The sequence below is a fragment of the Trachemys scripta genome, chromosome 2 (genome assembly GCF_013100865.1).
Source record: "Trachemys scripta elegans isolate TJP31775 chromosome 2, CAS_Tse_1.0, whole genome shotgun sequence".
NCBI lineage: Eukaryota > Metazoa > Chordata > Testudines > Emydidae > Trachemys > Trachemys scripta.
In genome coordinates, this window is record NC_048299.1 from 69,751,102 (window position 1) to 69,776,384 (window position 25,283).

General features: G+C 40.7%; 1 protein-coding gene across 14 annotated transcripts in view; it reads right to left on the bottom strand.

The window, feature by feature from the left end:
• Window positions 1-25,283, bottom strand: part of SLC4A7 (solute carrier family 4 member 7) — a 155,589-nt gene that overhangs the window by 93,965 nt on the left and 36,341 nt on the right. The window contains exon 1 of one of the 14 annotated variants that reach the window (XM_034760811.1): window positions 12,344-12,467. The exons of 12 other annotated variants lie outside the window; for them this stretch is intronic. In XM_034760811.1, the coding sequence (XP_034616702.1) occupies window positions 12,344-12,376 (33 nt within the window). In that variant the 5' untranslated portion in view covers window positions 12,377-12,467. Of the gene's footprint in view, window positions 1-12,326; window positions 12,468-25,283 lie in introns of those variants that run through there. One more of the 14 variants, XM_034760814.1, reaches the window with a different exon arrangement.

Genomic DNA, 25,283 nt, shown 5'->3' on the forward strand with positions numbered 1-25,283 from the left:
TTGCCGACCCCCCACCACCACCACCAAATACGCAAACCAAGGACAACAAGGCAGCAGGGCCAGGTGGCATACCACCTGAAGTCTACAAGTTTGGAGGTGAAGAACTGCTAAGGAAGCTCCACAAACTTTCTTCATATCTGGTATAATGAGAAGATTCCAGAAGACCGAGAAACGCCAACATTGTTACAATCTTTAAGAAAGGAGATAACTTCCACATTCCAACTTAACAAGGCATTGCCTTGCTATCTACAGCAGAGAAAATTCTTGCTCATATCCTCTTAAACTGATTACTTCCCCTTGCTGAGGAAATATTGCCAGAATCTCAGTGTGGTTTTAGACCATCCCGCGGGACAACCGACAGGATCTTCATTGCCTGCCAAATCCAGAAAAAGTCTTGGGAGCAAAATAAGGACCTGTACATGGCCTTCAAATCGATTTGACAAAGGCCTTCGACTCCATGAATCATGAATCCCTGTGGAAGGTGCTGGCCAGATTTGGCTGCCCTCCCAAATGTATTAAGGTCCTAAGGCTTCTCCATGATGGTGGAGTGCGCAGTGATCGGAGGAGTGGGCCCCTTCGCCAGGTTGTAGCACTCCAGGATGCAGGATGTGATCAATGACGAAATTCGCTGAGAAAAGACAGGAAGACCTTTCATTCTGTCCGCCATGAATAACTGGATCGACTCTCGGAAGTGCACCCTGGTAATATATCTAGGGAAAAAACAATGTCATGCATTGATCCAACAGGACGGAAAAGTCTGGAAAGAGTAGTGTTGAAAAAGACCTACAGGGTCATGTGGAGATATGTCTGCTATTCAATAAGGCTGCAAATTAGCCCAATGTAATATTGAGCTAAATAGACAAAGGGTATAACATCACAAAAGCATGGAGACAAGTATAATAATTATCTATGCACATCATCATACAAACTCATTGAAGTCAATGGCAAAGTTCCCACTGACTTTCATGATGCAGGATCAGGGTTTACATGACTCTGGTGCATGACATCAGATTAATTAAATCCTGGGCAACCCATTATCAGAAAGACAGACAAGTTGAAAGAAAAATTATTAGAAGGAAGGAATAACTAAGTATTACAAATGAATAAAAAATTAAATTATGCCTCAAGTATGCTTAAGAACACAACAGTCCAGTATGTGACATTGTGCTATCAAAAAACACAAATTAAACTGAAAATAAATCTCGCCCCATTACCTTCTTTCAGTTACAGTATTTGAGCGGTTACTTTTAACTATATAGGGTATACGATTTTCAGAGAAAAAAAGTGTGATTTTCAAGTCACCTACATTGCTTTAAATATGGTGTTTAAAGGAAAAGTTTTAGAGCATCAAATGAAGACAGTTTTGCCCAGACCATTGTGAAAGTCCACAGTGTAATAGCAGATAGAACAAGTGAACATTTAAAAAAAAAAGCTACAAGTGGAATAAGTTTCTCAACACCACATTTTGAAACTGTATTTTGCAGTATCACTTAAGCTGACATTACTATTTACCATCCGTCGTTCTTAATGACACAAATGAAAGAGATACGTTGCCAATTTTGCACATACAGAAGTGGCCTTCAAATCTCCATCACATGAAAGCGGAACATCTATTGAGATTAGATTACTAAAAGGCATGCGTGCCCTTGTAAACCGTCCTGTTACACTGCTATCTCAGTGTATCCAATTTATGCAGAGATTCTTCCAAGAATAAACTACTAGGAACCACAAACATTTTACATCCAGAAAGCATATCATTCATAACCTTCATTCTTTGGGAAGACAATACTACACTAGGGGCATCATATTTGTAAAATCAGTTAGAACCAAAAAACAGGTATTTTAAACCTAGGTCAGACATAAGGTAATTAACTGTTCAGTTAAACTATAATACTAACTTCAAGACATAGCGTCTCTCTTGCTAAAGATAGATATATAGGGTATAGACTTCCAATAATCATATAAAACCTGCCAGGCCAGTTTTAGCTAATAAAGCTAAAGAGGCAGCTGTTATAGCTTCACGTTTAAAAAAAAAAAAGTCAGGAGGCATAAGCCTGCATTCTAGTTTCTGGATAAAGAGTAAACTAACTAGGACTGTGTGAACCTATTTAGTTTCCCTTCTCTGGCAATTCCATGTAAACAGCACAGAATAAACTGATTAGCGTTACCAACTGTCCCTTTGCAGTCTCCAGTGGTTTCCATGTGTGAAATATTACTTGTGCTGATCCTACAGACACAAAAAGAAAGCCGGAAGAGAGCAGTGGGGGTAGAAAACAAAAGCAAAAGTTAAAACTCATTCTGGACAAATTCAATAGATTGAAATTTCAGTTTTGCTCTTTTTTGTTAAGGAATAGGAATTAAATGCTTTGGGGATTTTTTCCTTCCTTTATTTTTTATTAGACCTTTTACTCTTCTTGAATATATATATATATATTTTTTATAAGCAATGACTATGCTGTCCCAAAAAAAGTGGGGAGGGGAGAAGGGGCAGGGTGATTTAGTGCTTTTCTGACATGCCTCTTACTGGCTGTTTCTAAAAGGGGAGCAGCATGTTTTTCATCTGTGGATACTTTGCCCTAGGACAGACCCTAGGATGAATTCCTGTAGTTGTGGGAAGATTCTGCTGGTGAGCCACAGAAAACTGAAAGAATGCTCACCTGCTTCCCCAGACTGCTGAGCACCCATACGAGTATTGTAGGAGGGACTTTGGTACCCCTTAGAGCTGTACTCATTAAAGACAGATGGCATTTAAATACACCCAGCAAGACTTAATCTCTCCTTCCCCAAAATATACTCTAATGATTTGACTGTATGAGAAACAGTCTTATCTCTATGTTCTGGACAGTATGGACTTCCCAGTGCTGTTTGCTCTCAATGGTGAAATCGAGGCTGTGAGGAGTAGGATTGAGACCCCTTCCTGCCTTTAAGATACAGAGCTCTTTTCTCTGGCAGACTGGATGAGAATAGGCAAGGTACAAGTCCCATTCTGCTACCCATTATAACAGACATCCACAAACTGTGCATACCTTAAATTCGGAGCACTTATTTGCCTGTTCTACAATACTCCCACTTAGAGGAGGAATGGAAAGTCTCAGAGTGCACACAAGAAAGGTGTCTGCACAGACCAAATGCACCAAACATACTTCCTTCCCCAAGGCAGAAAGCTTAGAAGAAAGGGGTTTTAACCCTTACAAACTCACTACTTGCTAACTAATGCTAGGAAAATTGTCTTTTAGAAAGGAAGCCAGGGCCATCTGGTATTTCTGCTGTAGGCAGGACATCTAGGCAGCTTGGGAAAGAGGGAGCACCAAGATTATGGATTTTAAACCACAGCTTGCAATGACCCCAGAAGTACTGCAGCGAGGAGACAACCCAGTACTGCAGGCTAGTAGAAGCATTCTGCAGCAGAATGAGTGGCCTATAGCAGCATAATGGGATCTTGGTCCATGACTGGGTCTCCTAGGCACTGTATCACAACACAAGTAAATAAAAAATTAAAAAGGTTAGAATACCCACCCACTTTGAGTGCTGAGACGGTATGTCCTCTCCTGGTTTTCCTACCTCCCTAATCACTCGTTCAGCATGCCCTTTGGAGGGCCCTCCTTATTCCCACTTTAACTTTCAGTGGGGGTTCCACAAGGCTCTGTCCTTGGGCCCCATTCTCTTCTCCATCTACACCTTCTCTGGGTAATCTTATCTACAAACACAAATTCAACTACCATATACACCTCTACCCAGATATAACACAACCCGATAGAACACAAATTCAGATATAATGCGGTAAAGCAGTGCTCTGGGGGGCGGGACTGCACACTCTGGTGAATCAAAGCAAGTTCGACATAACGCAGTTTCACCTATAACGCGGTAAGATTTTTGGCTCCTGAGGACTGCGTTATGTAGAGGTGTATGTCAAAGCAGGAATTTTCTGTCATATTTTTATGACCCTTATATGTGCCCCTGTTTCTCTCTGCACTTTGCATTTTTAAAAGGTTTTTTTTAATCTGCTCCTAGAACAGCACAGAAGGCATGAGGTATGCATGTGAGTTAGCTGTCTGGGAGAAACAAATAAGGTCATTAAAGAACTGGTTGAAACTAACCCCATCATCAACAGAGGATCCAGCAAGACAAAGATGCCCCAATGACTGAACAACAAACACCTAACAGCAGGAAACCCCAGCATGCACAACATTTGAACTGAGCTGGAGAATACAAAAACGTCTGGAGACTGGAAGATGATGGGCACTTTTGGAGGGACTAGGAAGCTCTGACCTGTGGAGACAAAGAGGGACAAAGAAGATAGCCAGGAATGGAGTCCATCACAGTTTGGCTGATGGCACTGGGTAGGCCAGGATGAACTTTGACTTAACTTCCACCTCTCTGTGCTAATCTATGCACCTTTAGATTCTGTATGCCAGGTGATTAATAGTTACCTTGTTTTGAAAAAAAAGCAGCCTCGTGTCACTGCAAATACTCAGTGAGAGCCCTGAGCCCTTAGAGGATACAGTACACGCCTCCCACAGGACTCTGGCTTGGCTGGATTCACTGCAGGGAGCCATGGAGAGAGATAGATCATTGGTGCCGAAGGCCCCAATCTTAAGAGTCTTGGAGGCCACAGGCCTGCCCCTTGTAGAACTGAACTGGTCTCTGGGGCCCGGCACACTATCCAAGTCACCCCCAGGAGACTGGTTACAGGCTGGAGCCTAGACAAGACCCTGTGACACCATCTCTATGCTGATGACTCTCAGATCTACCTTTGTACGTCTACCTGTCTCCTGTCAAAACTAAAATCTTGGCCTGTCTCTTCTGCCATCTCCTTGCTGATGTTTAACCATCAGCTCAAGATAAACATGGTTAAACAGAGCTCCTAATCTTCCCTCCTCCCTCCCCATGTCCCCCTCACTTTCACCTCCTTTCTCAACTGCTGTGGACAACGCCACCATCCTGCCTGTCACTCAAGCCAGTAACCTGGGCATCATTTTTGACTCGTAACTTAGTTCTCACATTCAGGTCATAGCTAAATCTTGCCAATTATTTCTATATAACGTCTCCAAGAAAAGGCCTTTCCTATCCATCCATACAGCTAAAACTCTCACCAAAGCTCTCAACATCTCAATTACTGCAACATCCTTCTCTCTGGTCCTGACAAATGCAATTTGACCAGCTCATATCCATTCAGAATTTTGCTAATCAGATCATTTTCCTAACCTGTCACTTTGGCCATGTTATCCCGCTCTGATTCCCTCTACTGGCTCCCTCCTCCTCTTTTGCATCAACCATTTTGCTAACTAATGCCAATTCACTGTTCACTTGTACTCCCCCATCTGTCTACATACATCTCGTCTTATACTTAGACTGTAAGCTTCTTAGGGCAGGGACTGTCTTGTTGTTCTGTTTGTACAGTGCCTAGCAAAATAATGGGGTCCTGGTCCATAATTAGGGCTCCTAGGTACTATGGAAATAATGATTTATTGTTTGAGTTTACTCTTTCAATCTCTTCTCACACTTAATGTTTAGACTAGGGTTACCATACGCCCTCTTTTTCCCTGGACACGTCCGGCTTTTTGGCAGTCAAACCCCCGTCCGGGGGGAATTGCCAAAAAGCCGAACATGTCCGGGAAAATGGCGGCTCTGCTCCTCCCCTGACTCTTCGGCTCTGTTTAAGAGCCGAGCTGCCCGAGCGCTATGGGTTTCAGGCAGCCCCCTTGCCTCCGGACCCCAGCCGCCGGCCGGGCACTTCCCCTCCCGGGCTCCGGCGGCGCAGGGTCCGGAGGCACGGGGGCTGCTCGAAGCCGGTAGTGCTCGGGCAGCCCGGCTCTTAAACAGAGCCGAAGAGTCGGGGAGGAGCAGAGCCCCCGCGGCTGGAGGCTCTGCTCCTCTTCCTCTTCTTGCGCCGCCGGAGCCCGGGAGCGGAAGTGCACAGCTGGGGGTGCAGGATCCGGAGGCATAGGGGCTGCCCAAAGCCCGAGCGCTACCGGCTTCACGGTTTGCCGGGCAGCCTCCAGATCCTGTGCCCCCGGCTGGGCACTTCCCCTCCTGGGCTCCAGCTGTGCGCAGGGTCTGGGGGCTGCCCGGCAAACCGTGAAGCCAGTAGTGCTGGGGCAGCCCTTTCCCCGTGGCTGGGAGTGGGAAGGAGCGGAGTTAGGGCGGGGAAGGGGCAGAGTTGGGGCGGGGCTAGGGGGTGGGGAAATGGGTGGGGCCAGGGCCCGTGGAGGGTCCTCTTTTTTTTATTAGATATGGTAACCCTAGTTTAGACTATAACCAGAATTTGTTTTGATTCTTCAGTGTACTATTCTTCTTAAAACTAGACACTTAATGAAGTAGTCACTAAACCAAGATTAATATTTAGGTACAATTATACACTTTTCTGTCTAAAGAATATTTCAGATATGGTGTTTGTACATGTTATATTTAGAAGGTGATTAAAAATAACTAATCCAGAGTAGCATGCATCTTGGCAGACTTTAGCCATTTCCTAAACAAGCTCAGCTGGCCACAGCCAATATGTATTAATACATACCCTGGCCCAACAGACAATAATGACGCACAAAAAATTAAATCTGAAGTGAGCTTTTCCACTCTGTCATCTGTGCAATCTCTTCTCACTGTGTAACTGGTCTAATGTTATACAGTCTCATACTCAGGACCAATTTCAAATGGGCTTATTGCCCAAACTACATTGCAGAGTAGCAACTTGCCAGCAATAATACACCTTGCCAGCAATGCACAAAAAAGTATTATTCCAACAGACTTACAATCTAATGAAATATAATAAATCAATCTCTCTGGTGGACAATGATCACCACCTGCTTTTGAAACAATTAACCTTGAGTTATTCTTTATACAACTGTGGACCCTGGTAGGGCCAAACTCAGTTGCTTGAGCAACTTTCCCCCCAATTTTAAATTTGAGCCAATGCTCATCTGCCCCATATATAGTTCCACAAAGCCAAAAGGGGCTTTGTTTGGGCTGCAGTGTTTTCAGTATTTACATGACACAGATTTATGCCTACATTTTAAATTAGGCACAGGATGTGTGTTTGACTTCCTTTTTCTACAGCACAGATTCAGGGCCTGTATAAGAGATGGGCAACTGAGGCTCAAACCAAGCAAAAGGTAATATTAGTAAGGTTAAGGAGGAGAAACCCAGACAGAATGACAGCCCATCCCCTCCTCGAGAGGGACTTTGCTTGCCTTTAGTCAATTCAGGTTCACAGCTTTCTGGGCTCACTGGATCCTGAGCTGCCTGCATATATTCAGGCAGCAGCAGTTACCATCTACACTTGTGAGGAGTTTAACACCTTTCCTTTTGGATATAGGGACCTCGCTACAATAGTCCGTGCCTTTATCACCTCTGGACTGGACTAATGTCATGCTCTATATTTGGGATCTCTCACAGACCAATCTGACAATTCAGCTGGTGCAGAATGCAGCTATTTGGCTCCTTCAGAGAATACTGTTCTTGTGTCCTGTACTCTATGCTATTTTCTCATAAGTTATTCAGTATAATTCAAGATGTTGGCTTGGACCTAAAAGAATTTTTTTTAGATTAATTCTAACACAAAAACGGGTTTTTGACTACATGAAAATTTTTGCTATGAAAAAAATCACTACTTTAGTTGATAAAATGTTGAAAACCTTTCCCCACCCCACCCTCCTCCCAACAAAATACACATTCTGTTAAAAAACTAATTTTTAAAAAAATTTCATGGAAATTATTTTTTTTCAGCCAGCTCTACTAAATAGCCATAAAAGATCTGCATCCTTGTTACCTTACAGGGAAGAAGGTGGTAGGTGGCAAGATTTTTTTCAATGGAAAGTCCTTAACTCTGGAATTTGACTCCTGACCATCACTCTGATAGAACTCAAATATGTTCCTGACCTTTAGGGTATGCTATAAGGCTTTATTTTCATCATTCTTTTTTAAGTGTGAGTTGAGTGAAATTTATCTGTTCCTCATCTTCTACATCATGATTTTTTTATAATGTAGACACTGATTAACACTGATCTTTAATGATTTGAAACACACCCAGAACAGCTCATAAGTGCATATTTAATATATAAATATATATGAGTTTAGGACCTCCTCCTCATTAATTATTCCTTGTAAGTGTCAATCATTCATAGTTTCAGGCTGTTTGAACTGATATGCGGTCACTTAGTAGAACAGTCAGTTCATGTTTCCTAAATAGTGTATTTCATACCTCAAACAGAAATACGTAATTAATTCAGTCACCCTGTTTACTATCTGTGTTTGTAGAGTGTTGATAATGTGCTTGGTACTATAAAGAACAGAGAAAATGGCCTTTTAGGCATCTCTCTAAAACCTTTTTGTTTTAATCAATACAGTTTGGTAGCAGAATACAAAAGGGGAAAGAATCCACCAGACAGCTGAACATTACATACAATATCCCCTATTTTGAAAAAAAAAAAAAAAAAATCAAAGTTTTGACATTATCTGAACTTTCATTTTGACTGCACAATTCACATGAATAAAAACCATAAAAGGAACTCACAACTAAGCTGTTTTCAGCTTTTTTAAATGTCTCATTTGCTTTGTGTGCTCTTCAGATAGCTACTAGTTTTTTTAAATATTAGTAGCATCACTTACAACGCACTTTCCCTCCATTTCCTAAAAATTTTAAACTTTCAGAAAGCTAGATTTCTGAATCACACACACCCATCAATGTACACATCATATCCTGCATATGCAGAGTTGCCTGTAAGTCAAAAAATGATACCAGTTACTGTAATAAGCGCTCAAGCTTTTTTGGGGGGGAATAATGCAGTTTAGGAAACCAGTCTCCCAGAACTGTCACCTAGGTACAAAGATCAGATATTATCCTAGGCCTGGTCTATCCCAAGACTTTTTCCTCCATAATTTCCTAACTTACTATTGGTACTGGTCCACCAGTGGTAGCATCCGTGGGAGCTCAAGCATAGATTAGGGTCCAGCAGCCACTGGTGGTTTGGGGTTGTTTTGTTTTATTAATTATAGGGTCCTAATTACAGGACTGCTTGAAGCAGGGTTTGATGACATGGCAGTTATATCACTGTCAGCCATCAGCACTAAAGTCTACATTAGAACTCTAGGATTACCACCAGTTGAGTTTTGCCAGTAAGAAATTTTAGGTAAGAAAATCTAAAGTAGACATAGCCTTTAGTTAAGGTTTTATTCTCAGAGTGACTAGGTAATAATGGCATTGAGGGGTTCCACATTTATTAACTCATTTAAATATTAATGCTGCTCAGTTTATAAGTAGAAAGATTTTTCTGGAACCAGCCCTGTAGAACTAAGTCTGGGACCGGAAAAGCAAAAGTAAGTCATTTCTGGCAAGTGTACTGTGATGAGTATGTTTTGCTGTCCTCGCACCTGTACAACCCTTTCAGCTTAAATGGGAGTGCAAAGGAGGTCCTGAAAGAAGAATTTACTTAACTAGTTTGTTGATGCATAAGTCAGGTGCATCAACTTTGACCAAAAGAGTCCAGTGCTACTACACTGAATGAACTGTTTCTGCAGGATTAGCAGTAGTAAAAACACTAAACACTTTGTTTATACTAAAGTGAGCAGATGTAACTAAATACACAAATGGATAACTGAAAAGTAATAAAGTGCTTATTTCACTCTATCATTTTTCAGCACAGACCTTCATTTTCAACCTTTAGAACTCTAAACTTTATTGAGAATAAAACACTACAATTCCACAGACCTGCATACTAATTTTCCATTTTCAAAATTATCAAAACAATATACTTCAGACCTCCTCTCCTCTCTATCCCACTTGCTACTTCCAAACACACAGAAGACAACAGCCATTTTCTAGACTTCAACCACTAACACTGCAATAGGCAATATTCTAAGAGTTAGATTTTTCTCTAAGGTATACCAGATCTATTTATTTATTTATTTAAGGAATTCTACCTGTGGGTATATAAGAATCCTGTGATCACATAACTATCTTTGTATTTAGAAACTTCTTGCTAATCACAACCACCTTAAGAGTATCATGGGAGAGACTGGAAGGAAGACTTGAGTTTTAAGGCTCATCCCCATTAATTTGACTCCAGGTACACAAAAGACATTAAATATTCCTAAGAGATTTTGCTGACCAGCCAGCCCCTTAATTCTGACTCTGTTTGTCCCAGCAAAATCCAGCAGCTCAAACAACTATCTTGCTCCAACAGGATTCACGCTTTAAAATCCTTCACTTAGGCCTGGTCTACATTTGGGGCGGGGGGAGGGGGGGGGGAAATCTATCCAAGATATGCAACTTCAGCTACAAAAATAGTGTAGCTGAAGTCGACGCATCTTAGATCGACTTAGATTGACTTACTTTGCATCCTCGTGGCGCAGGATCGACGGCCACTGCTCCCCCGTCGACTCCGCTTCTGTCTCTCACCCTGGTGGAGTTCTGGAGTCAACGGTGAGCGCATTCGGGGATTGATGTATCGCGTCTACACGAGACGCGATACATCGATCCCCGATACATCGATCACTACCCGCCGATCCGGCAGGTAGTATACACATACCCTTAGTTTAGAACAACTGTAGCAGTACTTCAATGAAGCCTCCAAAGCAGCATTTTAGATCAGTTTTTACAGATGCAGAGTAAGGAACACTAAAAGATAAAAATATATACTTGTTTTTATAAAAAGATGTATAATCCTTTTTAGGAAAAAAAGGTTTAAAAACAGGTCATTTTCACACACACACACACACACTCACTCACTCTAACACCTTCAGGATATATACTACTTTTAAGTAATGCATTACTACTACTTTGGTAGCACCTCTGGATCCCAATCAGGGTGATTTCATAGTAGGCACTATACAAACAAAATAACAGCCCACATTTTAGAGAGATTACAAACTACAATTTAGACAATATGCAACAGGTGGGTAAGCCATAAAACAATCCCAAGAGAAGTGAGGGAGGAAAGGAGGAGGACAAGGTAACATGAGAGACAGGTGTATTAGTATAAACTGGCACACAGAGGATTGGACACAGATGGTCACTGGCCCTAACCAACACCAAATGATTTGTAGGCCATCAGCCCTCAATATTTTAACTTATGGGATCATCCTTGACCTTTTCAATGCTAGTTATTAGACAGTACTGTGGGTGTTGAACTACAAGATCTTTTAGAGATATCTTCAGCTAGAGAGGTAAATCTAGATTACAGTTAAAAATACAGGAAACGAATCTATGCCTGGACATTTAAAGCTAAAGCAGATTACCTTCAAACATCAAATCAGCTTTATCCAGTATCTAATTAAACAAAAGTAACAGTCACTAATGATATACGCCTGACAGATAATTAATGCTGATACAAGTTCTGCATCCAGAGTTAAAGGCAACTGCATAATGGCATAAAAAAAAAAAAAATCACTCTACTATAGAGCCCCCATAGCAAATAAGACCATTACAATTAGATGCATTTTACAAAACATGAGTGTTTAAAAAAAAAAAAAAAAAAAAAAAAAGATTCATTTAAACTGTATTGTAGTGTCAGTAGTAATGGATTAATGCAATTAAAAATCAAAATGTCCACTAAACCTGCTAAATGCTCCAGTGGGCTTTTAACTTAAATCTCAGGGAAATTTCACCCATCATCTTTTGTTTCCTTTGTGTTCTAAGTAAACTGTAATCCCTGTTGAACACTTCACTGAGATAAATGCCTGTGATAAAAGCTGCCCGTCTACAGACAAAAAGCCAGAGCCCATAATGGCATAAGTTCGTTACTTCAGTGTAGAGACTGGAAACAAAGGGAATTTATAAACATACTATTAAAGACTTAAAGGGAAATTTTTTAAAAACAAACCCAAAGGAACAATTTATTTACAAAGACACTGAACTTTCTATGCTAATCACAATATAGGCAGAACACTGCTGAAAAACAGTTTGATTGGTAGGATATAATCAAGCTCCTGAGATCCCTCACCAGAAACTGCCTGCCACACAGTTACACAGAATTACTTATTTTTCTCCATAGTCAAACAACCTTCAGTGAAGAAAAAACTGAGTGGTAAACTGTTGATTAAAAATCTTACTCAAAATTTGATAACAAATTATCTCAAGCCAAAGGACTTACTTTTATTAGATTAGGCTGACCAACAATTCAATCAAAAAACTTCCAGTTACACAGAAACTTCTAAACAGATATCTATGCTACAAAAATTATTTCCAGCTGTGGTTCTTTCAAACGAAATTACTGGCACAACCAAGGCCACAAGGATATGATACTGTTCTAAGACAGTGCTGATAACAGGCTAAGGGAAAGCTGTATTTATCAAAATACATTAAAAAAAGTGTTTTTAAAAAGTTATACCATAGCTTTTTACATACAGGTAGCAGCTTCTCTGGATGAGCTCTTTCCATACTGATGTGCAGAAGCAGTGAACGTCCTTGTGCAAGACACTGTAATGTAATGAGTCTCTTGAGCTATCAGACTATGTACACATGACTGATTTAGAACACTAGGCTTTACACAGATGTACTCCAACAAATTGTTCTCTATCCTACAGCCAATCACTATCATGAAAGACTACTTAAACTCCCAAGCCAATAACTGCAACTAACAGGGTCACAGACTACCAGAATTAGGGAACAGAGCATGCCTTTAATTCCAACCGAGAGAACACCAAAAAAGGAACTGAAACTATGCAATTTGAAACCTAACGTTTTCTGCAAAAGCAACTACTAAAATCAGCTCTCAAACTGCAAAGTTATTATTTTTGCTCAGAGTCAAGGCTTCATTAACATTATAAAATGAAAGCTAAGGAACTCAAAAATTAAACATCTGCTAAGTGTGTTTATACTCCTCTTATAGACCTTTTCAATGCATATTCATTCTGAAGACTGTTCCTTTCTCCACATACACACACTTGAGAAATCAAACATTCCTATTAGGGAACATAAACCAAGGATTTCTAAAATAATTATCTTTATATTTTGTTCCTTAGTGGAGGTGGGTTTAAAAGTAACTTGCGTTGTTTAGTTGGGGTAAAAAAAAAGAAAAAATTCATTAGCAGTAACTAATTTGGTCTTAAAAAATAAGCTTTTGTGGACTACAGCCCACTTCTTTGATATGCATCCGAAGAAGTGGGCTGTAATCCACAAAAGCTTATGCTCTAATAAATCTGTTAGTCTCTAAGGTGCCACAAGTACTCCTGTTCTTTTTTGCAGATACAGACTAACATAGCTGCTACTCTGAAACCTGTAATTTGGTCTTGTTTACAGACTATAAATTAATAGCCAAAGCCTTAAGCAAGATAACTATCTAGAACTATAAATAATTCATTCATATTACTGAAACAAAAATATCTGAAAGTGAGAAAATTTGTTCTTAGATTTCCCTCCCCAACTTAATCATATAAATCCAAACCCCCACAACACCTTCCCACCTTGCCACATTTCCCACTAATCGACCACAAGCTTCATGATTCATCACCCACCTATCACTAGGGCCATAATTTTATCACGGAGGTCATGGAAATCATGAATTTTAAAAAACTATGTTAAATCTTAGAGGTATCCATAAAAATACATTTGATTAGACCCCCAAACTGAGTGGGGAATTGCAACCTGACATGCTCACAGAGCCACTCAGGTTTGGCCTGTTACTCCATCTCCACCTACAGAGGAGCAGATGGACCAAATCTGAGTGGCTTTGTGACCTAGGCACAGGGATTGCAATGCCACTCATGTTTGGTCCATCCACTCCCCTCCAATTACATTTTCAGTGTCTGGGGGAGGGATAGCTCCGTGGTTTGAGCATTGGCCTGCTAAACCCAGAGTTGTGAGTTCAATCCTTGAGGGGGCCATTTAGAAATCTGAGGCAAAAATCTGTATGGGCATTGGTCCTGCTTTGAGCAGGGGGTTGGACTAGATGACCTCCTGAGGTCCCTTCCAACCCTGGTATTCTATGATTCTAACTAACTTTGGATGCCCAATTTGAGAAGTCTAGGGCCTGATTCTTCAAAGTACTTGGCATTTTAGAGGACTTTATAGTTCAGAACAGTGATTAGTGCCAAGTGGTTAGTGCTGAGGTGTCAAGCAAGCACCCAGAAAATGAGGAACAAAATGGCCACCTGTGAAGGTTTGCTTTATGTGACTTGCCGGGCATCACATTAATAAATAAATAAATAAATAAAACCTGTGGTAGAGGCAAGAATAGATTCCAAATTCTCAAAGAGGGAATTCACTTGCCTGTACTATCTTGTCTTCCCACATCATTCACTATATACATCTTCCAACTTCCGTAACAAATGAGGAAAGGATCTTACAGACCTCTCTCACTACACATCCTTGATTCAATCCCAGAGCACAGTCCATTCTGTGCACTGAATGAGGCAGTGGTCCATGGAAAAAAATAGTATGTAGTCATGTAATTAATACGATCATAAATACTCAGAGGCTGAATTAAGGTTGCCCATACAATCTTAATGTTTTTAAACAGCTTTAATGTTAAAAAAATTATCCCGTGGAACCATATTCACACACACACACACACACACACACACACCCATCCCAGTAGAGCTCGGATCATTAGATCCGCCACTTGAGCTAACAGTGTAACTGGCAGCAATACAAGGCTAAATCCGGGTGTATTTTCACGGGTATGGCAAAAAAGATACTTCACTGAAAACAAAGGCAATACCCTGCAAAATTTCATGTCCCTCCTCCAAAAAATAGAAACACTAGAGCTTTTCAATGAAATGGTTGTCAATGCTTTAAAAAAAAATTATATATGTAGGTGGCACTAACACTTTCCTATACACACACACACACACACACAACGAATGCATTTTTCCCCTAACTTCATTCTGAGAAATGTCAGACCTGTGTCCCCCAAAAAATTTCAGCCCAAGGGAGACACCCAACATGGAAAATTTTAGCCAGAAACAGTTTAATAAGTAACTAACAACAGGATCTTGTAATGGAAAGTGTTAGTGCCACCTACAGTTAAGGTTGCCCATCTACCTATAATTACACACTATACTACATATAACCAATGTGTCCCAGAAAGTCAGAAGCTTTTATCACCTGTCCAAGCATCCTGGTAGGTTTTATATAAATTAACATTTTGTCTGTTTTGGTAAACCCATGCAAACTCTCATGACCTGAAGGAACTGCTGGCCAGCTGAGCTAGAGAAGTCAACAGCAGGCTGGTTATGACCAGATTTTCAATAGGAGTTGTTTGGCTCTTCTAGTTTATAAAGTCCATCTGACATGTTTGCAATGGTAAGTCCCTGCATTGGACTTTTTGATCCTGCTGACATTTTAGCCTCTGAACAAACAGTTCATGGATTTTTATAAGCTTCAAAAGCCACGCTTGCTGAGTTTGTAAACTCCAAGCTCTCAACAACTCTGCTGAAATCTTTGAGCCTGCCAAGTTTGAAATATTCATAGGGAATATTCACTGGATTTCAGGACAGAACAAAAACAAACTGAGTGAATTTTTGAAACTATGCCAAACTTGAGACCCCATGTTGCAAAGAACACAGAAAACATTTTGAACAGTAAAAGAAATTCCAGTTTTTCAGACATCATAAAATGGCCTGTCTGATTAAAAAGTTAACCTCAAACTTTCCCCAAAAGTCTATTCTTGCCTAAGGTAGGCATGACAAATTTCAGAGAAAAAAGCTTTTTCAATAAAAAGTTATATGGGGATTAAGTATCAGGCTCAAACTGGCAACCAATTCACCCTTAAATATTGAGGTTACCACTCTTGACTCTGTAAAACAAAGTCCAGCAAGTATCTTCAAAAAACCTTCAGAAAAATTTTGATTTGTGTGACAACACTGAGAACTCAGAACAAAACAAAAAGTCTACTACATCTTGTGCAGTAGCAACATTTTAACCACATGTAGTAATACCAGCCAGCATTCTCACAAAAAACTGTGTGCATTTTTTATTTTTGAAAAATGCACTACAGGAATTAGTTTCCACATAACACATGCATTTCAGTCTAGACAATCTTTCTTCCTCCTCCTCCTCCCCGCCCCACCAAAAAACACATCATTCACTTCAACTAATCCCTAGTCACAGAAGTGGCATTTTCTTAGAAAGCATGTTTAAGGGAGGATAATAATCCAAAAAAGAAATTTTAACTACAGCAAAACTTTTGGCAAATGGAAGAGACAGAGACATATTTGGCTTTCAGTACTTCACATGTAACTGAATACTTGGTAAGCAATACATCATCCATGACCTTCGTGCATGCAGTACTAGCTTTCACAGAGAAGGTTCTCCAAGAGTCAGCTGAGAAACCAGTACTTCCATTTCATTTGGATCATAGTATAGCAGCAATCCTTTTATCTTCACTAACAAATATCAGGATATAGAGGGGCTCTATGCTGATCCAATCCATTAGAGAGAAAAAAAAACAGCTTTCGTGTTAATTTTTATGACTAATTACTAAAGAGATAAAAAGTTGATTATACTTCAGCCTACAGAAACATACATCACTGTCACTACATCAACCAACTGTATACTCGCAACCTGCAAACTAGTAATATAGTACATGTATTGTCTCAGATTGGCTATAACTCCCAAGTTAAAGCTATTTTTCCTTTTCAGGAACACAAAACAAAAGCCAAGCTCAATGCTACTTTTCTTCCTGAGTAGATAATGCAGCAACATTTGTTTTCAAACATAATATTAATTACTTGCAGCATGGTAAGGTTTTTGTTGGCAGAGCATCTATCCAGAGTAGATAAAAGTACTCAAAATAGTAAAAATTCTTCAAAACAGGGCCTCCAATATTTTTTATCTTTTCCCACCAAAAACATCATTAAGATAAGAGGAGGAGCAGAAGCAGATTAGAATATAGATTCTTAACTGGTACCACATACACTTCTACCCCAATATAATGCGGTCCTCAGGAGACAAAAAAAATCTCACCGCATTATAGGTGAGACTGCATTATATCATACTTGCTTTGGCCCCCCGTTCCTTGTTCCCTGACTGCCCCCTCCAGAGACCCCTGTCCCTAACCACCCCCAGGATCCCACCCCCTACCCAACCCCCAGTCCCCTGACTGCTCTGACACCTATCTACACCCCTGCCCCCTGACAGGCACTCACCGGCGGGAAGCGGAGCAGCCCGGCCCCAGCCCACTCCACTCCGCCACCTCCCAGCCACGGCACTCCACTTCCTACCGCTGGTGAATGCGGGGAGGTTGGGGATAGGACGCCCCCCCATCGCTTCCTGCCTCAGGTGAGTATGGAGGGGCGTCCTATCCCCAACCTCCCCGCACTCACCAGCAGCAGGAAGCGGAGCGCCGCAGCTGGGAGCTGGCAGAGTAGAGCGGACTGAGGCCGGGCTGCTCCGCTTCCCGCTGCCGGTGAGTGCAGGGAGGTTGGGGAAAAGACACCACCCCCCACACTCACCTGCGGCGGGAAGCGGAGCGACACGGCCCCAGCCTGCTCTGCTTTCCTTGCCCCGGCCCCAGCCGTGTCACTGGGGGGTGGGGCTGGGAAAAGGTCCTGCACTCACCTGCAATGGGAAGCGGAACTGCAGCAAATCATTAGGGCCACAGTCAGGGATGCCTTGTGATCCCAGGCTGAGGCTACAAACTAAAATTGAAATGAAATTTCATTAAATTAAGTTTTATTATTTTTTTTGCAACAATTTTATAAGAACATATTTCATTATGCTCCTCGCACATGTAATTTTATGAAAGGGTATTTCATCTTTGTCAATATAAGCGCTAGTGAAGATAAAATAGTGCAAATAAAAAAATCTTTTATTGAACACAAACCACAACAAAAGACAGTGCAATCTTTAGGGGTCATAACAGTGCATACTTGGTTATGCTATTCTGGTCACAAATGTGTGTAGGTGGGGGGTTTCTGACTGTTGCTCTTTCCTCAGGCACAGATGGATGAGGGAAGAAGCCATCACTTTTAGTTGTAGGAGTGCAAGTGGAGTCCTAGTGTCCCCTATTCATATAATCTTGGGGGTGGGAGAGGCAAGTGACAGTAGCAAAAATGTGGGGAAAATGTAGTGCTGCTCTCAATATGCATTGTTTTCCAGGGGCTGCAAGACATGGCTGGGCGAAGATGCTGGGAGGGAACATTGCACCAAAGTGTTCTTCAGCAAGACTGTTTGCTTCTGCATCAACTCCTGCAGTCATTTCTGCACGTCCCTATATTTCTCCACTCTCCCATGTCAATTCTCTGTCCTCCGCGGTCTCTCCATAAAGTGATTTCCCTCCACTCGTCTTTCTTCTCTTCTTGGATGCAGAACCAAAGATTCTCTTAATTCACCCACAGATTTGTCAGGCATTCAGGGGGAAACATTCCTTCTGTGGGGGCCACAGCACGTGAGATGTAGGAGCCGGGGGAGATGACAAACAGAACAAGTAGTTATTGTGCTAATCCTAGTCTCCATGGCAACAATAAACCATTGCTCTTTCCTCAGTTTTGGAATGCCATTCCTGTAGTATCTTCCAAGTCTGGGATGAGCTTGCAATGGGGTAAGACATTTTCCAATACACTTTCCTTTTGCATAGAGCCATTCTGTCAATCCTGGAATGGAGGCTGGATCCGTGTACCAATCCTGGGGAGTGATGGGGGTGGTAACTGCACATGTACCACCACAGACCAAAGACTGAGAATGGTCTTGTTCAAAAGGAAATGGGCAAACCAACAAGACATTATGCAGCAATGTTATCTCCCAGAGCTGCTGCAGGTGTGAAAGGACAACATTACATATACAAGCAGCCTCAAGAGAGCTGCAGTGCCTTTAGTGTGCATGCCAAAATAAAGCACTATATGCATTTTGAAATGTTTCACTTTGGGAAACATTCCTCAAAATACTCAACTCTGAAGCATTTAGCTACCTTAGCAATGCTCTAAGGTAAGTACTTTTAAATATTTTTTTCCTCTTTCTATGCCTGCCATTTCAATAAAAATTTTATTTTAATTCCTGCAGACTGCCAGTTTAAGCATGTGGGGGGCAGAGTTAAGGGGAGTGGACAGCAGCCAACCAGAAGGGAGGGGGGGTTGGGGAGTGCCATTTTGGTTGGTGGGATTTGATACATCAGAGAAAAATACTAAATAGAACTTAAATTCTTCAGCATGAACGCTGTTTTGGGCATGTGGGGGAGAGATAAAATTCAAAGTAGGCTTGGAAAGGCTAAGTTCACACCTGCTCAAGATAGTAGCCAATTTAGAGTAGTCCGAACAAGTTGTTCAAACCCTCTACACACAGTTATATACTCCTAGGGGAATTCTGCATCACTGTGCATGTGCAGAATTCAAGTCCCCTGCAAATTTCTTTGCTTCCCCACAGAAAAATTACTTCTGACGAGGGAGCAAAGGGAAGCCACAAGAGCAGTCATGCATCCCTCCCTGGCAGCACAGGCAAGTCGGTTCAGGCGCCTGGAGCAGCCAATAGAGACGTAAAATCACCACTGGGGGTGTGTGAAGGGGCGGGCGGTCATGAGAGATAGACAGACACTCCGTCCCTCTCGCTCACTATTGCGGCACACTCGGCATGGAGGCTTCAGGGTGTTTCTGAGGAGATAGGCATGGCGCAGGCTGTCCCCTCAGGCAGAGCAGAATGTAACGGCCTGTCCGCTTAGTGAATTGTTCCCATGGTCTTTGTGAATTCCCCCAGGTGTATAAAACAAGTGTAAACGTTTTAAGGCTCCTTTACATGACCAGAGTGGTGTAAAGGACAGTATGGCCTTATAAATGCTTATGGTGATTTAGTGATTAGAACTGGGTCTATATTTTTTGACTGAAAAAAATTCTTAATCAAAATGTGCTCCATGAACTGTTTGCTACTGACCTTTCTGGAGATGGTCAGTAGCCAATATAAATTGTGAGTGTGATTCCCCAGCCCTCATTTGCTCTTCAGTTGCCTATGATGTAACAGTGATCATATGGATGCATATATTTGTTGACTAATAACTAGAAATAAAGAGTAAAACCTAGCTATATTAGGCAAGGGAGCATGGGGATTTCCGCCAATGCGCCCCACTCCCATTCTCCATCGACTGTATTATAGTTTAAATAAGTTACCTAAATAATTGAAACCCGCGTGATTATATTGTGCTATTTTGACAAATAAAATATGCAGAATTTTGCAGACATTAAAAATATTGTGCACAGAATTAATTTTTTGGTGCAGAATTCCCCCAGGAGTAAACAGTTATAATATAATACAGCACATAATACTTACTGGAAGGACTCCAGTACTGTCGTGCTGGGCATCAGGAACCATCTCTTCCTCATTGGAGTCCAAATTAGGACATCCAAGAAAGCACTGACCTTCAAAGCTGTCCCTAAAATACTGGCATTCCATGGTGGCCTCCTTGGCAAAACGTCCTTATAGATTTCACTGAGGCCAGGATCCTTAACATCCTAGGCTTTCTAGCCTTTATGCCTCATATCTCTGCTTTTGGCAGAGAAGTAAAATGAGAAGTATGTCATACAACTTCTCATTCAAGTTATGTCAAATCACTCCAATGCATTAAAAATGCATCTGGAACGAATATGCCATTTTTAGTTAACACCACTCAGAGCTAGAAATTCTGTATTACTATCCTGATTGAGATGCTCCAATATACACCATCAGGAGAAGCCTACCTTTCATCTGCCAATAGTGTCCTTGTGTTTTAATCCTGAAAGAGACCTTTTTGTTTCCTTGTTTCATTTAATTTGCTTTTTCAACAAAATAGATGGAAGATAAGTGGGAAGATACTTGCTGTATCCGGTATCTTCAAAGAAGCAGATACACAAGATAATTTGTCTTCTTCCAAAAAACACACAAAATACCTAAATTTTTGCAAGAGTCTCTTTTAGAAAGTAGCTCAAGAGATGTATTAAAGAACATTCATACATTTCCCCATATCAAACAATAAGGAAAAATCTAGATGCCTCCTCAAAAGCAACCAAGAAGTCATCCCAGGGAGGGGGGTTAAAAGTTATAAGGAGGAACTAGGTGCTTCCAAGACACATTGAGGAGTAAAAACACAACTTCAAGAATTCTCCACCACAAGAGATTTTCAAGTTTGACCAAATCAGTGAATGAACATCCTACAGCTTTTTCCCCCCTTATTAGGAAGTGGGATAATTTGAAGTAACCTGAAGGACATGTAAACTACTTACCACTTGCAACAAGTGAATCATTCCTTAGGTTCTCAGTAGAAGCTACTCTACCTTGGGTAACAAGTAACCTACTAAATATGGGTTATCTAGATTACATTACTAAGAAATGGAGATGGACAGCTTTTAGGAATGGCCCTCTTAACTGCAACGCCAAGTGAATTGGTCTCAGAGAAACGAAGTTGGATACAGCTTCAATGGCTTTAAACTGCTGGGGGGCAGGGAGAGATCCCACATGACACACTTGATGAGAAGAATCTCACCAAGAAAAGAACATAACCACAACAAGGCTATATCAAGCTTGAATCCTAGAACAATGAAGATCGGCCAGTAAAGTCTCAAGACTGCTCACTGAGCAACTTATAACTATGTTACCAGGAAATAACTTTCTATAAAATAGGTTAAATACATTGGAACGGAGTTTCAAGTACAACAGAACCTTGTTTATCCAAGCCTCCATTATCCAGCTCTCCATATTAACCGAACTACCAGTGCGCACACAGGAATATGGGAAATTGATGCTTCCACCCTGCTACCTGGGGCTGAGAAGTTGGAGTCCCGCCTCCTAGAAGTTTGTATATTCTGTTAAGTGGATAAGTAAATAAGAAGGGGGGTATGTTTAAATGTTTTTCCAGGAGGGGTCACCTAGTATAAAAGCAACTCCACATCTTAAAACAAGGGATAGAAAGTTCTTTGCTCATTCTCCTGATTATCTGATCTAATTGGATTGGATAAAAAGGGTTCCACTGTACTTCATCTACATAGCTTTAAAACCTCAAAGAGCAAGGGAACCAAGAAGAAGTTTAAATATGGAAAGAAAAAACCCACAAATGAATTCAACGACTAGGGTAACAGTAACACTGGTTCCTCTTTTCATGTAAATTTAGATGGACCAAGACAGTACTCAGTGACCAACAGATTTAATTTCTACAAACATCATAGTCAGAAAGAGGGAAAAAAAGACAATTAGAGGACCCTGTACGTGGTGAGAGTCCTTAAAAACCAAAGACTCTGAGGCACCACAAAGTAAGCATTTCCCACTTTCACTATTAATCTTTTGCTGAAGGCTCCTGCTGGAGAGGCCAAGATCTGACAAGCTTGCTCAAGGACAGTGTTCCTAAGCAAGGATGAAGTGAACAACTCTAACTTGGATTCCCTATGAAAGTCAGTCTGGGTCACAAACTCATTCCTACGAACCACGGCATAAGACACCTGTAAGCAAAATCTAACACAATTTCTGTCTTTGCCAGCATTCCTATAAACCATATCAAAGACTTGAAAAAGTACAGTTCTTAGTTATTCTCAATAATTTTAAGGCCCCAATTATAGGTGGGTCAGCTTTTGTGGCCCGCATCATGCGGGAGGTCAGACTAGACCTTAGAGTCTATGAGTCTATGTCCTCCAATATATAGGATTAAGCACTGGTGATAAAGTCACACAGCTATCACACTTACAGACTTTCCAAGCAACACAATGCTACATTTCAGAGAATAAAAATGAGCCAAAGTCTCAAGTGCAGTTGTTTAAAGTTTTTAAATTGCAGTTCCTATTATAGCCAAATAGTCACTGTCTCCTCTGCCAGTTCATCCTCCTGTCTATAAGTGACAAAAGAAACTGCTACCAATGAAAAACCAATCAAGTAGCAAGAGCAGAAGCATCTCAAGTAACAAGATTAATAAAAAGTTGGAACACTAAGCTTCCTTGGCACACTATCTGAAGATACACCTTGGTACTACATCAAAAAGTTCAGTATGGATGGCTACAACTCACTCATCCACTTAGTGAACCTTCTATAATTAGACTTGGGAGGATTTGATTTTTATTGGCAAATGGCAGTAAAACTTGATTTCATCGTACACACGCAAACCAACTAAACAGTATTTCCACTGATAACTGAAGTGTACAGATAAACAGCATTTTTCTTGTTTTACCTAGGAACTTAGTCTGATTTAAGGATATTTATTTTGTATATCTTGACATGACGAAAATTTGTATTTTAATATGAAGCTTTAACTTTTTGATCTCAATGTCTATTGTCATTAAAAAAAATTGTCTGACCCCCAGATTGCCTGACCCGCACCCCCATAATTTCCCACAACTGAAAATTTAAATAAAAATCTAATAAATGCTTTAAAATAATATTAAAAAAATCAAATTCTGTCAAGCCTATCTGTAATCATACACAGACAATATACAACAACCCCATTAAAGCATATAAACCTGAAGTATTGTTGCTATATTCATGAGTCTTCCAGGTAGGAGTGAAGGAGTCTCCATTAGAAGGGTGCAGCTTTCTAAAACAGAAGAGCAGTCCATGGCCCAGTAGATTCACTGCTCTTCCAAGCAAGAACCTTTTATTTCATCAGGAGCTCACCAAAAGGTCAACATACTCATGATTATTCCAATTAAAAGCCTTTACAGTCAAGTCACTGTCCTTTCCCAGAATGATAGGAAGTATAAAAACCCAGGACGGGGTGGGGAAAGAGTGGGGGAGGAATAGCAGGATTCTTGGAACCACAATGAAGGTCAAGGACAACAGCCACCCCTCACAAGACCTGGAAAAACTGCAGTATAAGATGTGTCTATTAACACCTGATTAAAACAAGATTTTTTTTCCCCCTCCAGAGACAATACATACAACGGTACACTACTGGAGTATTCTGATTAAGAGGCACACGAAACAAGCAGGTGGAGTAACTAACACTAATTCAGATATACACACCTGTAAATCCAGATCCCAAAAGTAAAATCAATCAGTTGCGGCAAACGGAAATGGAGTAAAAGCTAAAGCCTACAATAAATCTGTTTGTATGCACAAGAGCACACTATTTACTTAATAGGAAAAAAACATGGCATTCAACAAGCTCGGGGCGGGGGGTGGAAGGGGCAAGTACACAATACTCAGAACATGTTAGTATACACTAAAGCCAACATATCCAGTATTCCTGGATCCCTTTACTTTTCTTTTCAAGAGAAAAGGCTGAATGGCTAGGCTATTAATTGGAGGAAGAGTTCAAATCAAAGCTTTTTACTGTATAACAAAGTTTAATATTTGGAGACCAGTCCAGGCACAGTTACATTTAAATTATTTAAAAATTAAATGTTGAGATAGTCCAGGGGTCAGCAACATTTCAGAAGTGGTGTGCCGAGTCTTCATTTATTCACTCTAATTTAAGTTTTCGCATGTCAGTAATACATTTTAACGTTCTTAAAAGGTCTCTCTCTATAAGTCTAAAATATATATAACTAAACTATTGTTGTATATAAAGTAAACAAGGTTTTTAAAATGTTTAAGAAGCTTCATTTAAAATTAAATTAAAATGCCGAGCCCCCTGGACCGATGGCCAGCGTGAGTGCCACTGAAAATCAGCTCGCGTGCCGCCTTTGGCACGTATGCCATAGGTTGCCTACCCCTGCACTAGATAATCCCCTTCTTCACACACATTGAAAGATGATCTCTTAAGTGATGGAAGGAAAAAAAAAAATACTTGGGATGTCTACAAAGAAGTATATTACAAATCTGCCAAAGATGACCTTCTGGCTCCAAAGAGCTCTCGAGATAATTGATCTACAAACACACACGTTATCAGATGGTAAAGCAAATTATAACTAGCCACTAAAAGCATCACTAACTCACATGATTTCCTGACATTTCAGTACATTATTGAGGCAGCATATGTTTCTTTTGGGGTTCACATCATAGTTCAGTCTATTTTCCTTGTAAACTCTGGATGGTGATGCACCAGAGGGGGGGGGGACAAAAAAAAATATATAATGGCAGGTTTTGTCCTTTGAAAATGAAAACATCTTTCCTAGGCTATTTGCTAGAAACTTGTTGCAATAGTCCTACAGGTTTCCCCCTCTGGTAAATACATGATTGTGTGGTACAGTATGGTATATTTTTTCTGGATAAAGAATATATAAAAACCCTCTACATTTAGACTGACAAGAAATGATTAAGAGGTTTATTCTCTCCTTGACGCATATATGCATATCAAAAGTGGATAAAGCCTCTGAACATTTAGATTTTGGGGGCAGAGAGGAGGGAAGTGAGGGGGAAGAGGAGAGGAACAAAACAAAACCACAAGTCTGAATGGCTCAGAAGAGAGAGTGGTAATAAGGTATGTACATTTTAAATACTTGGTCATTGGATTCAAATCTGGCCC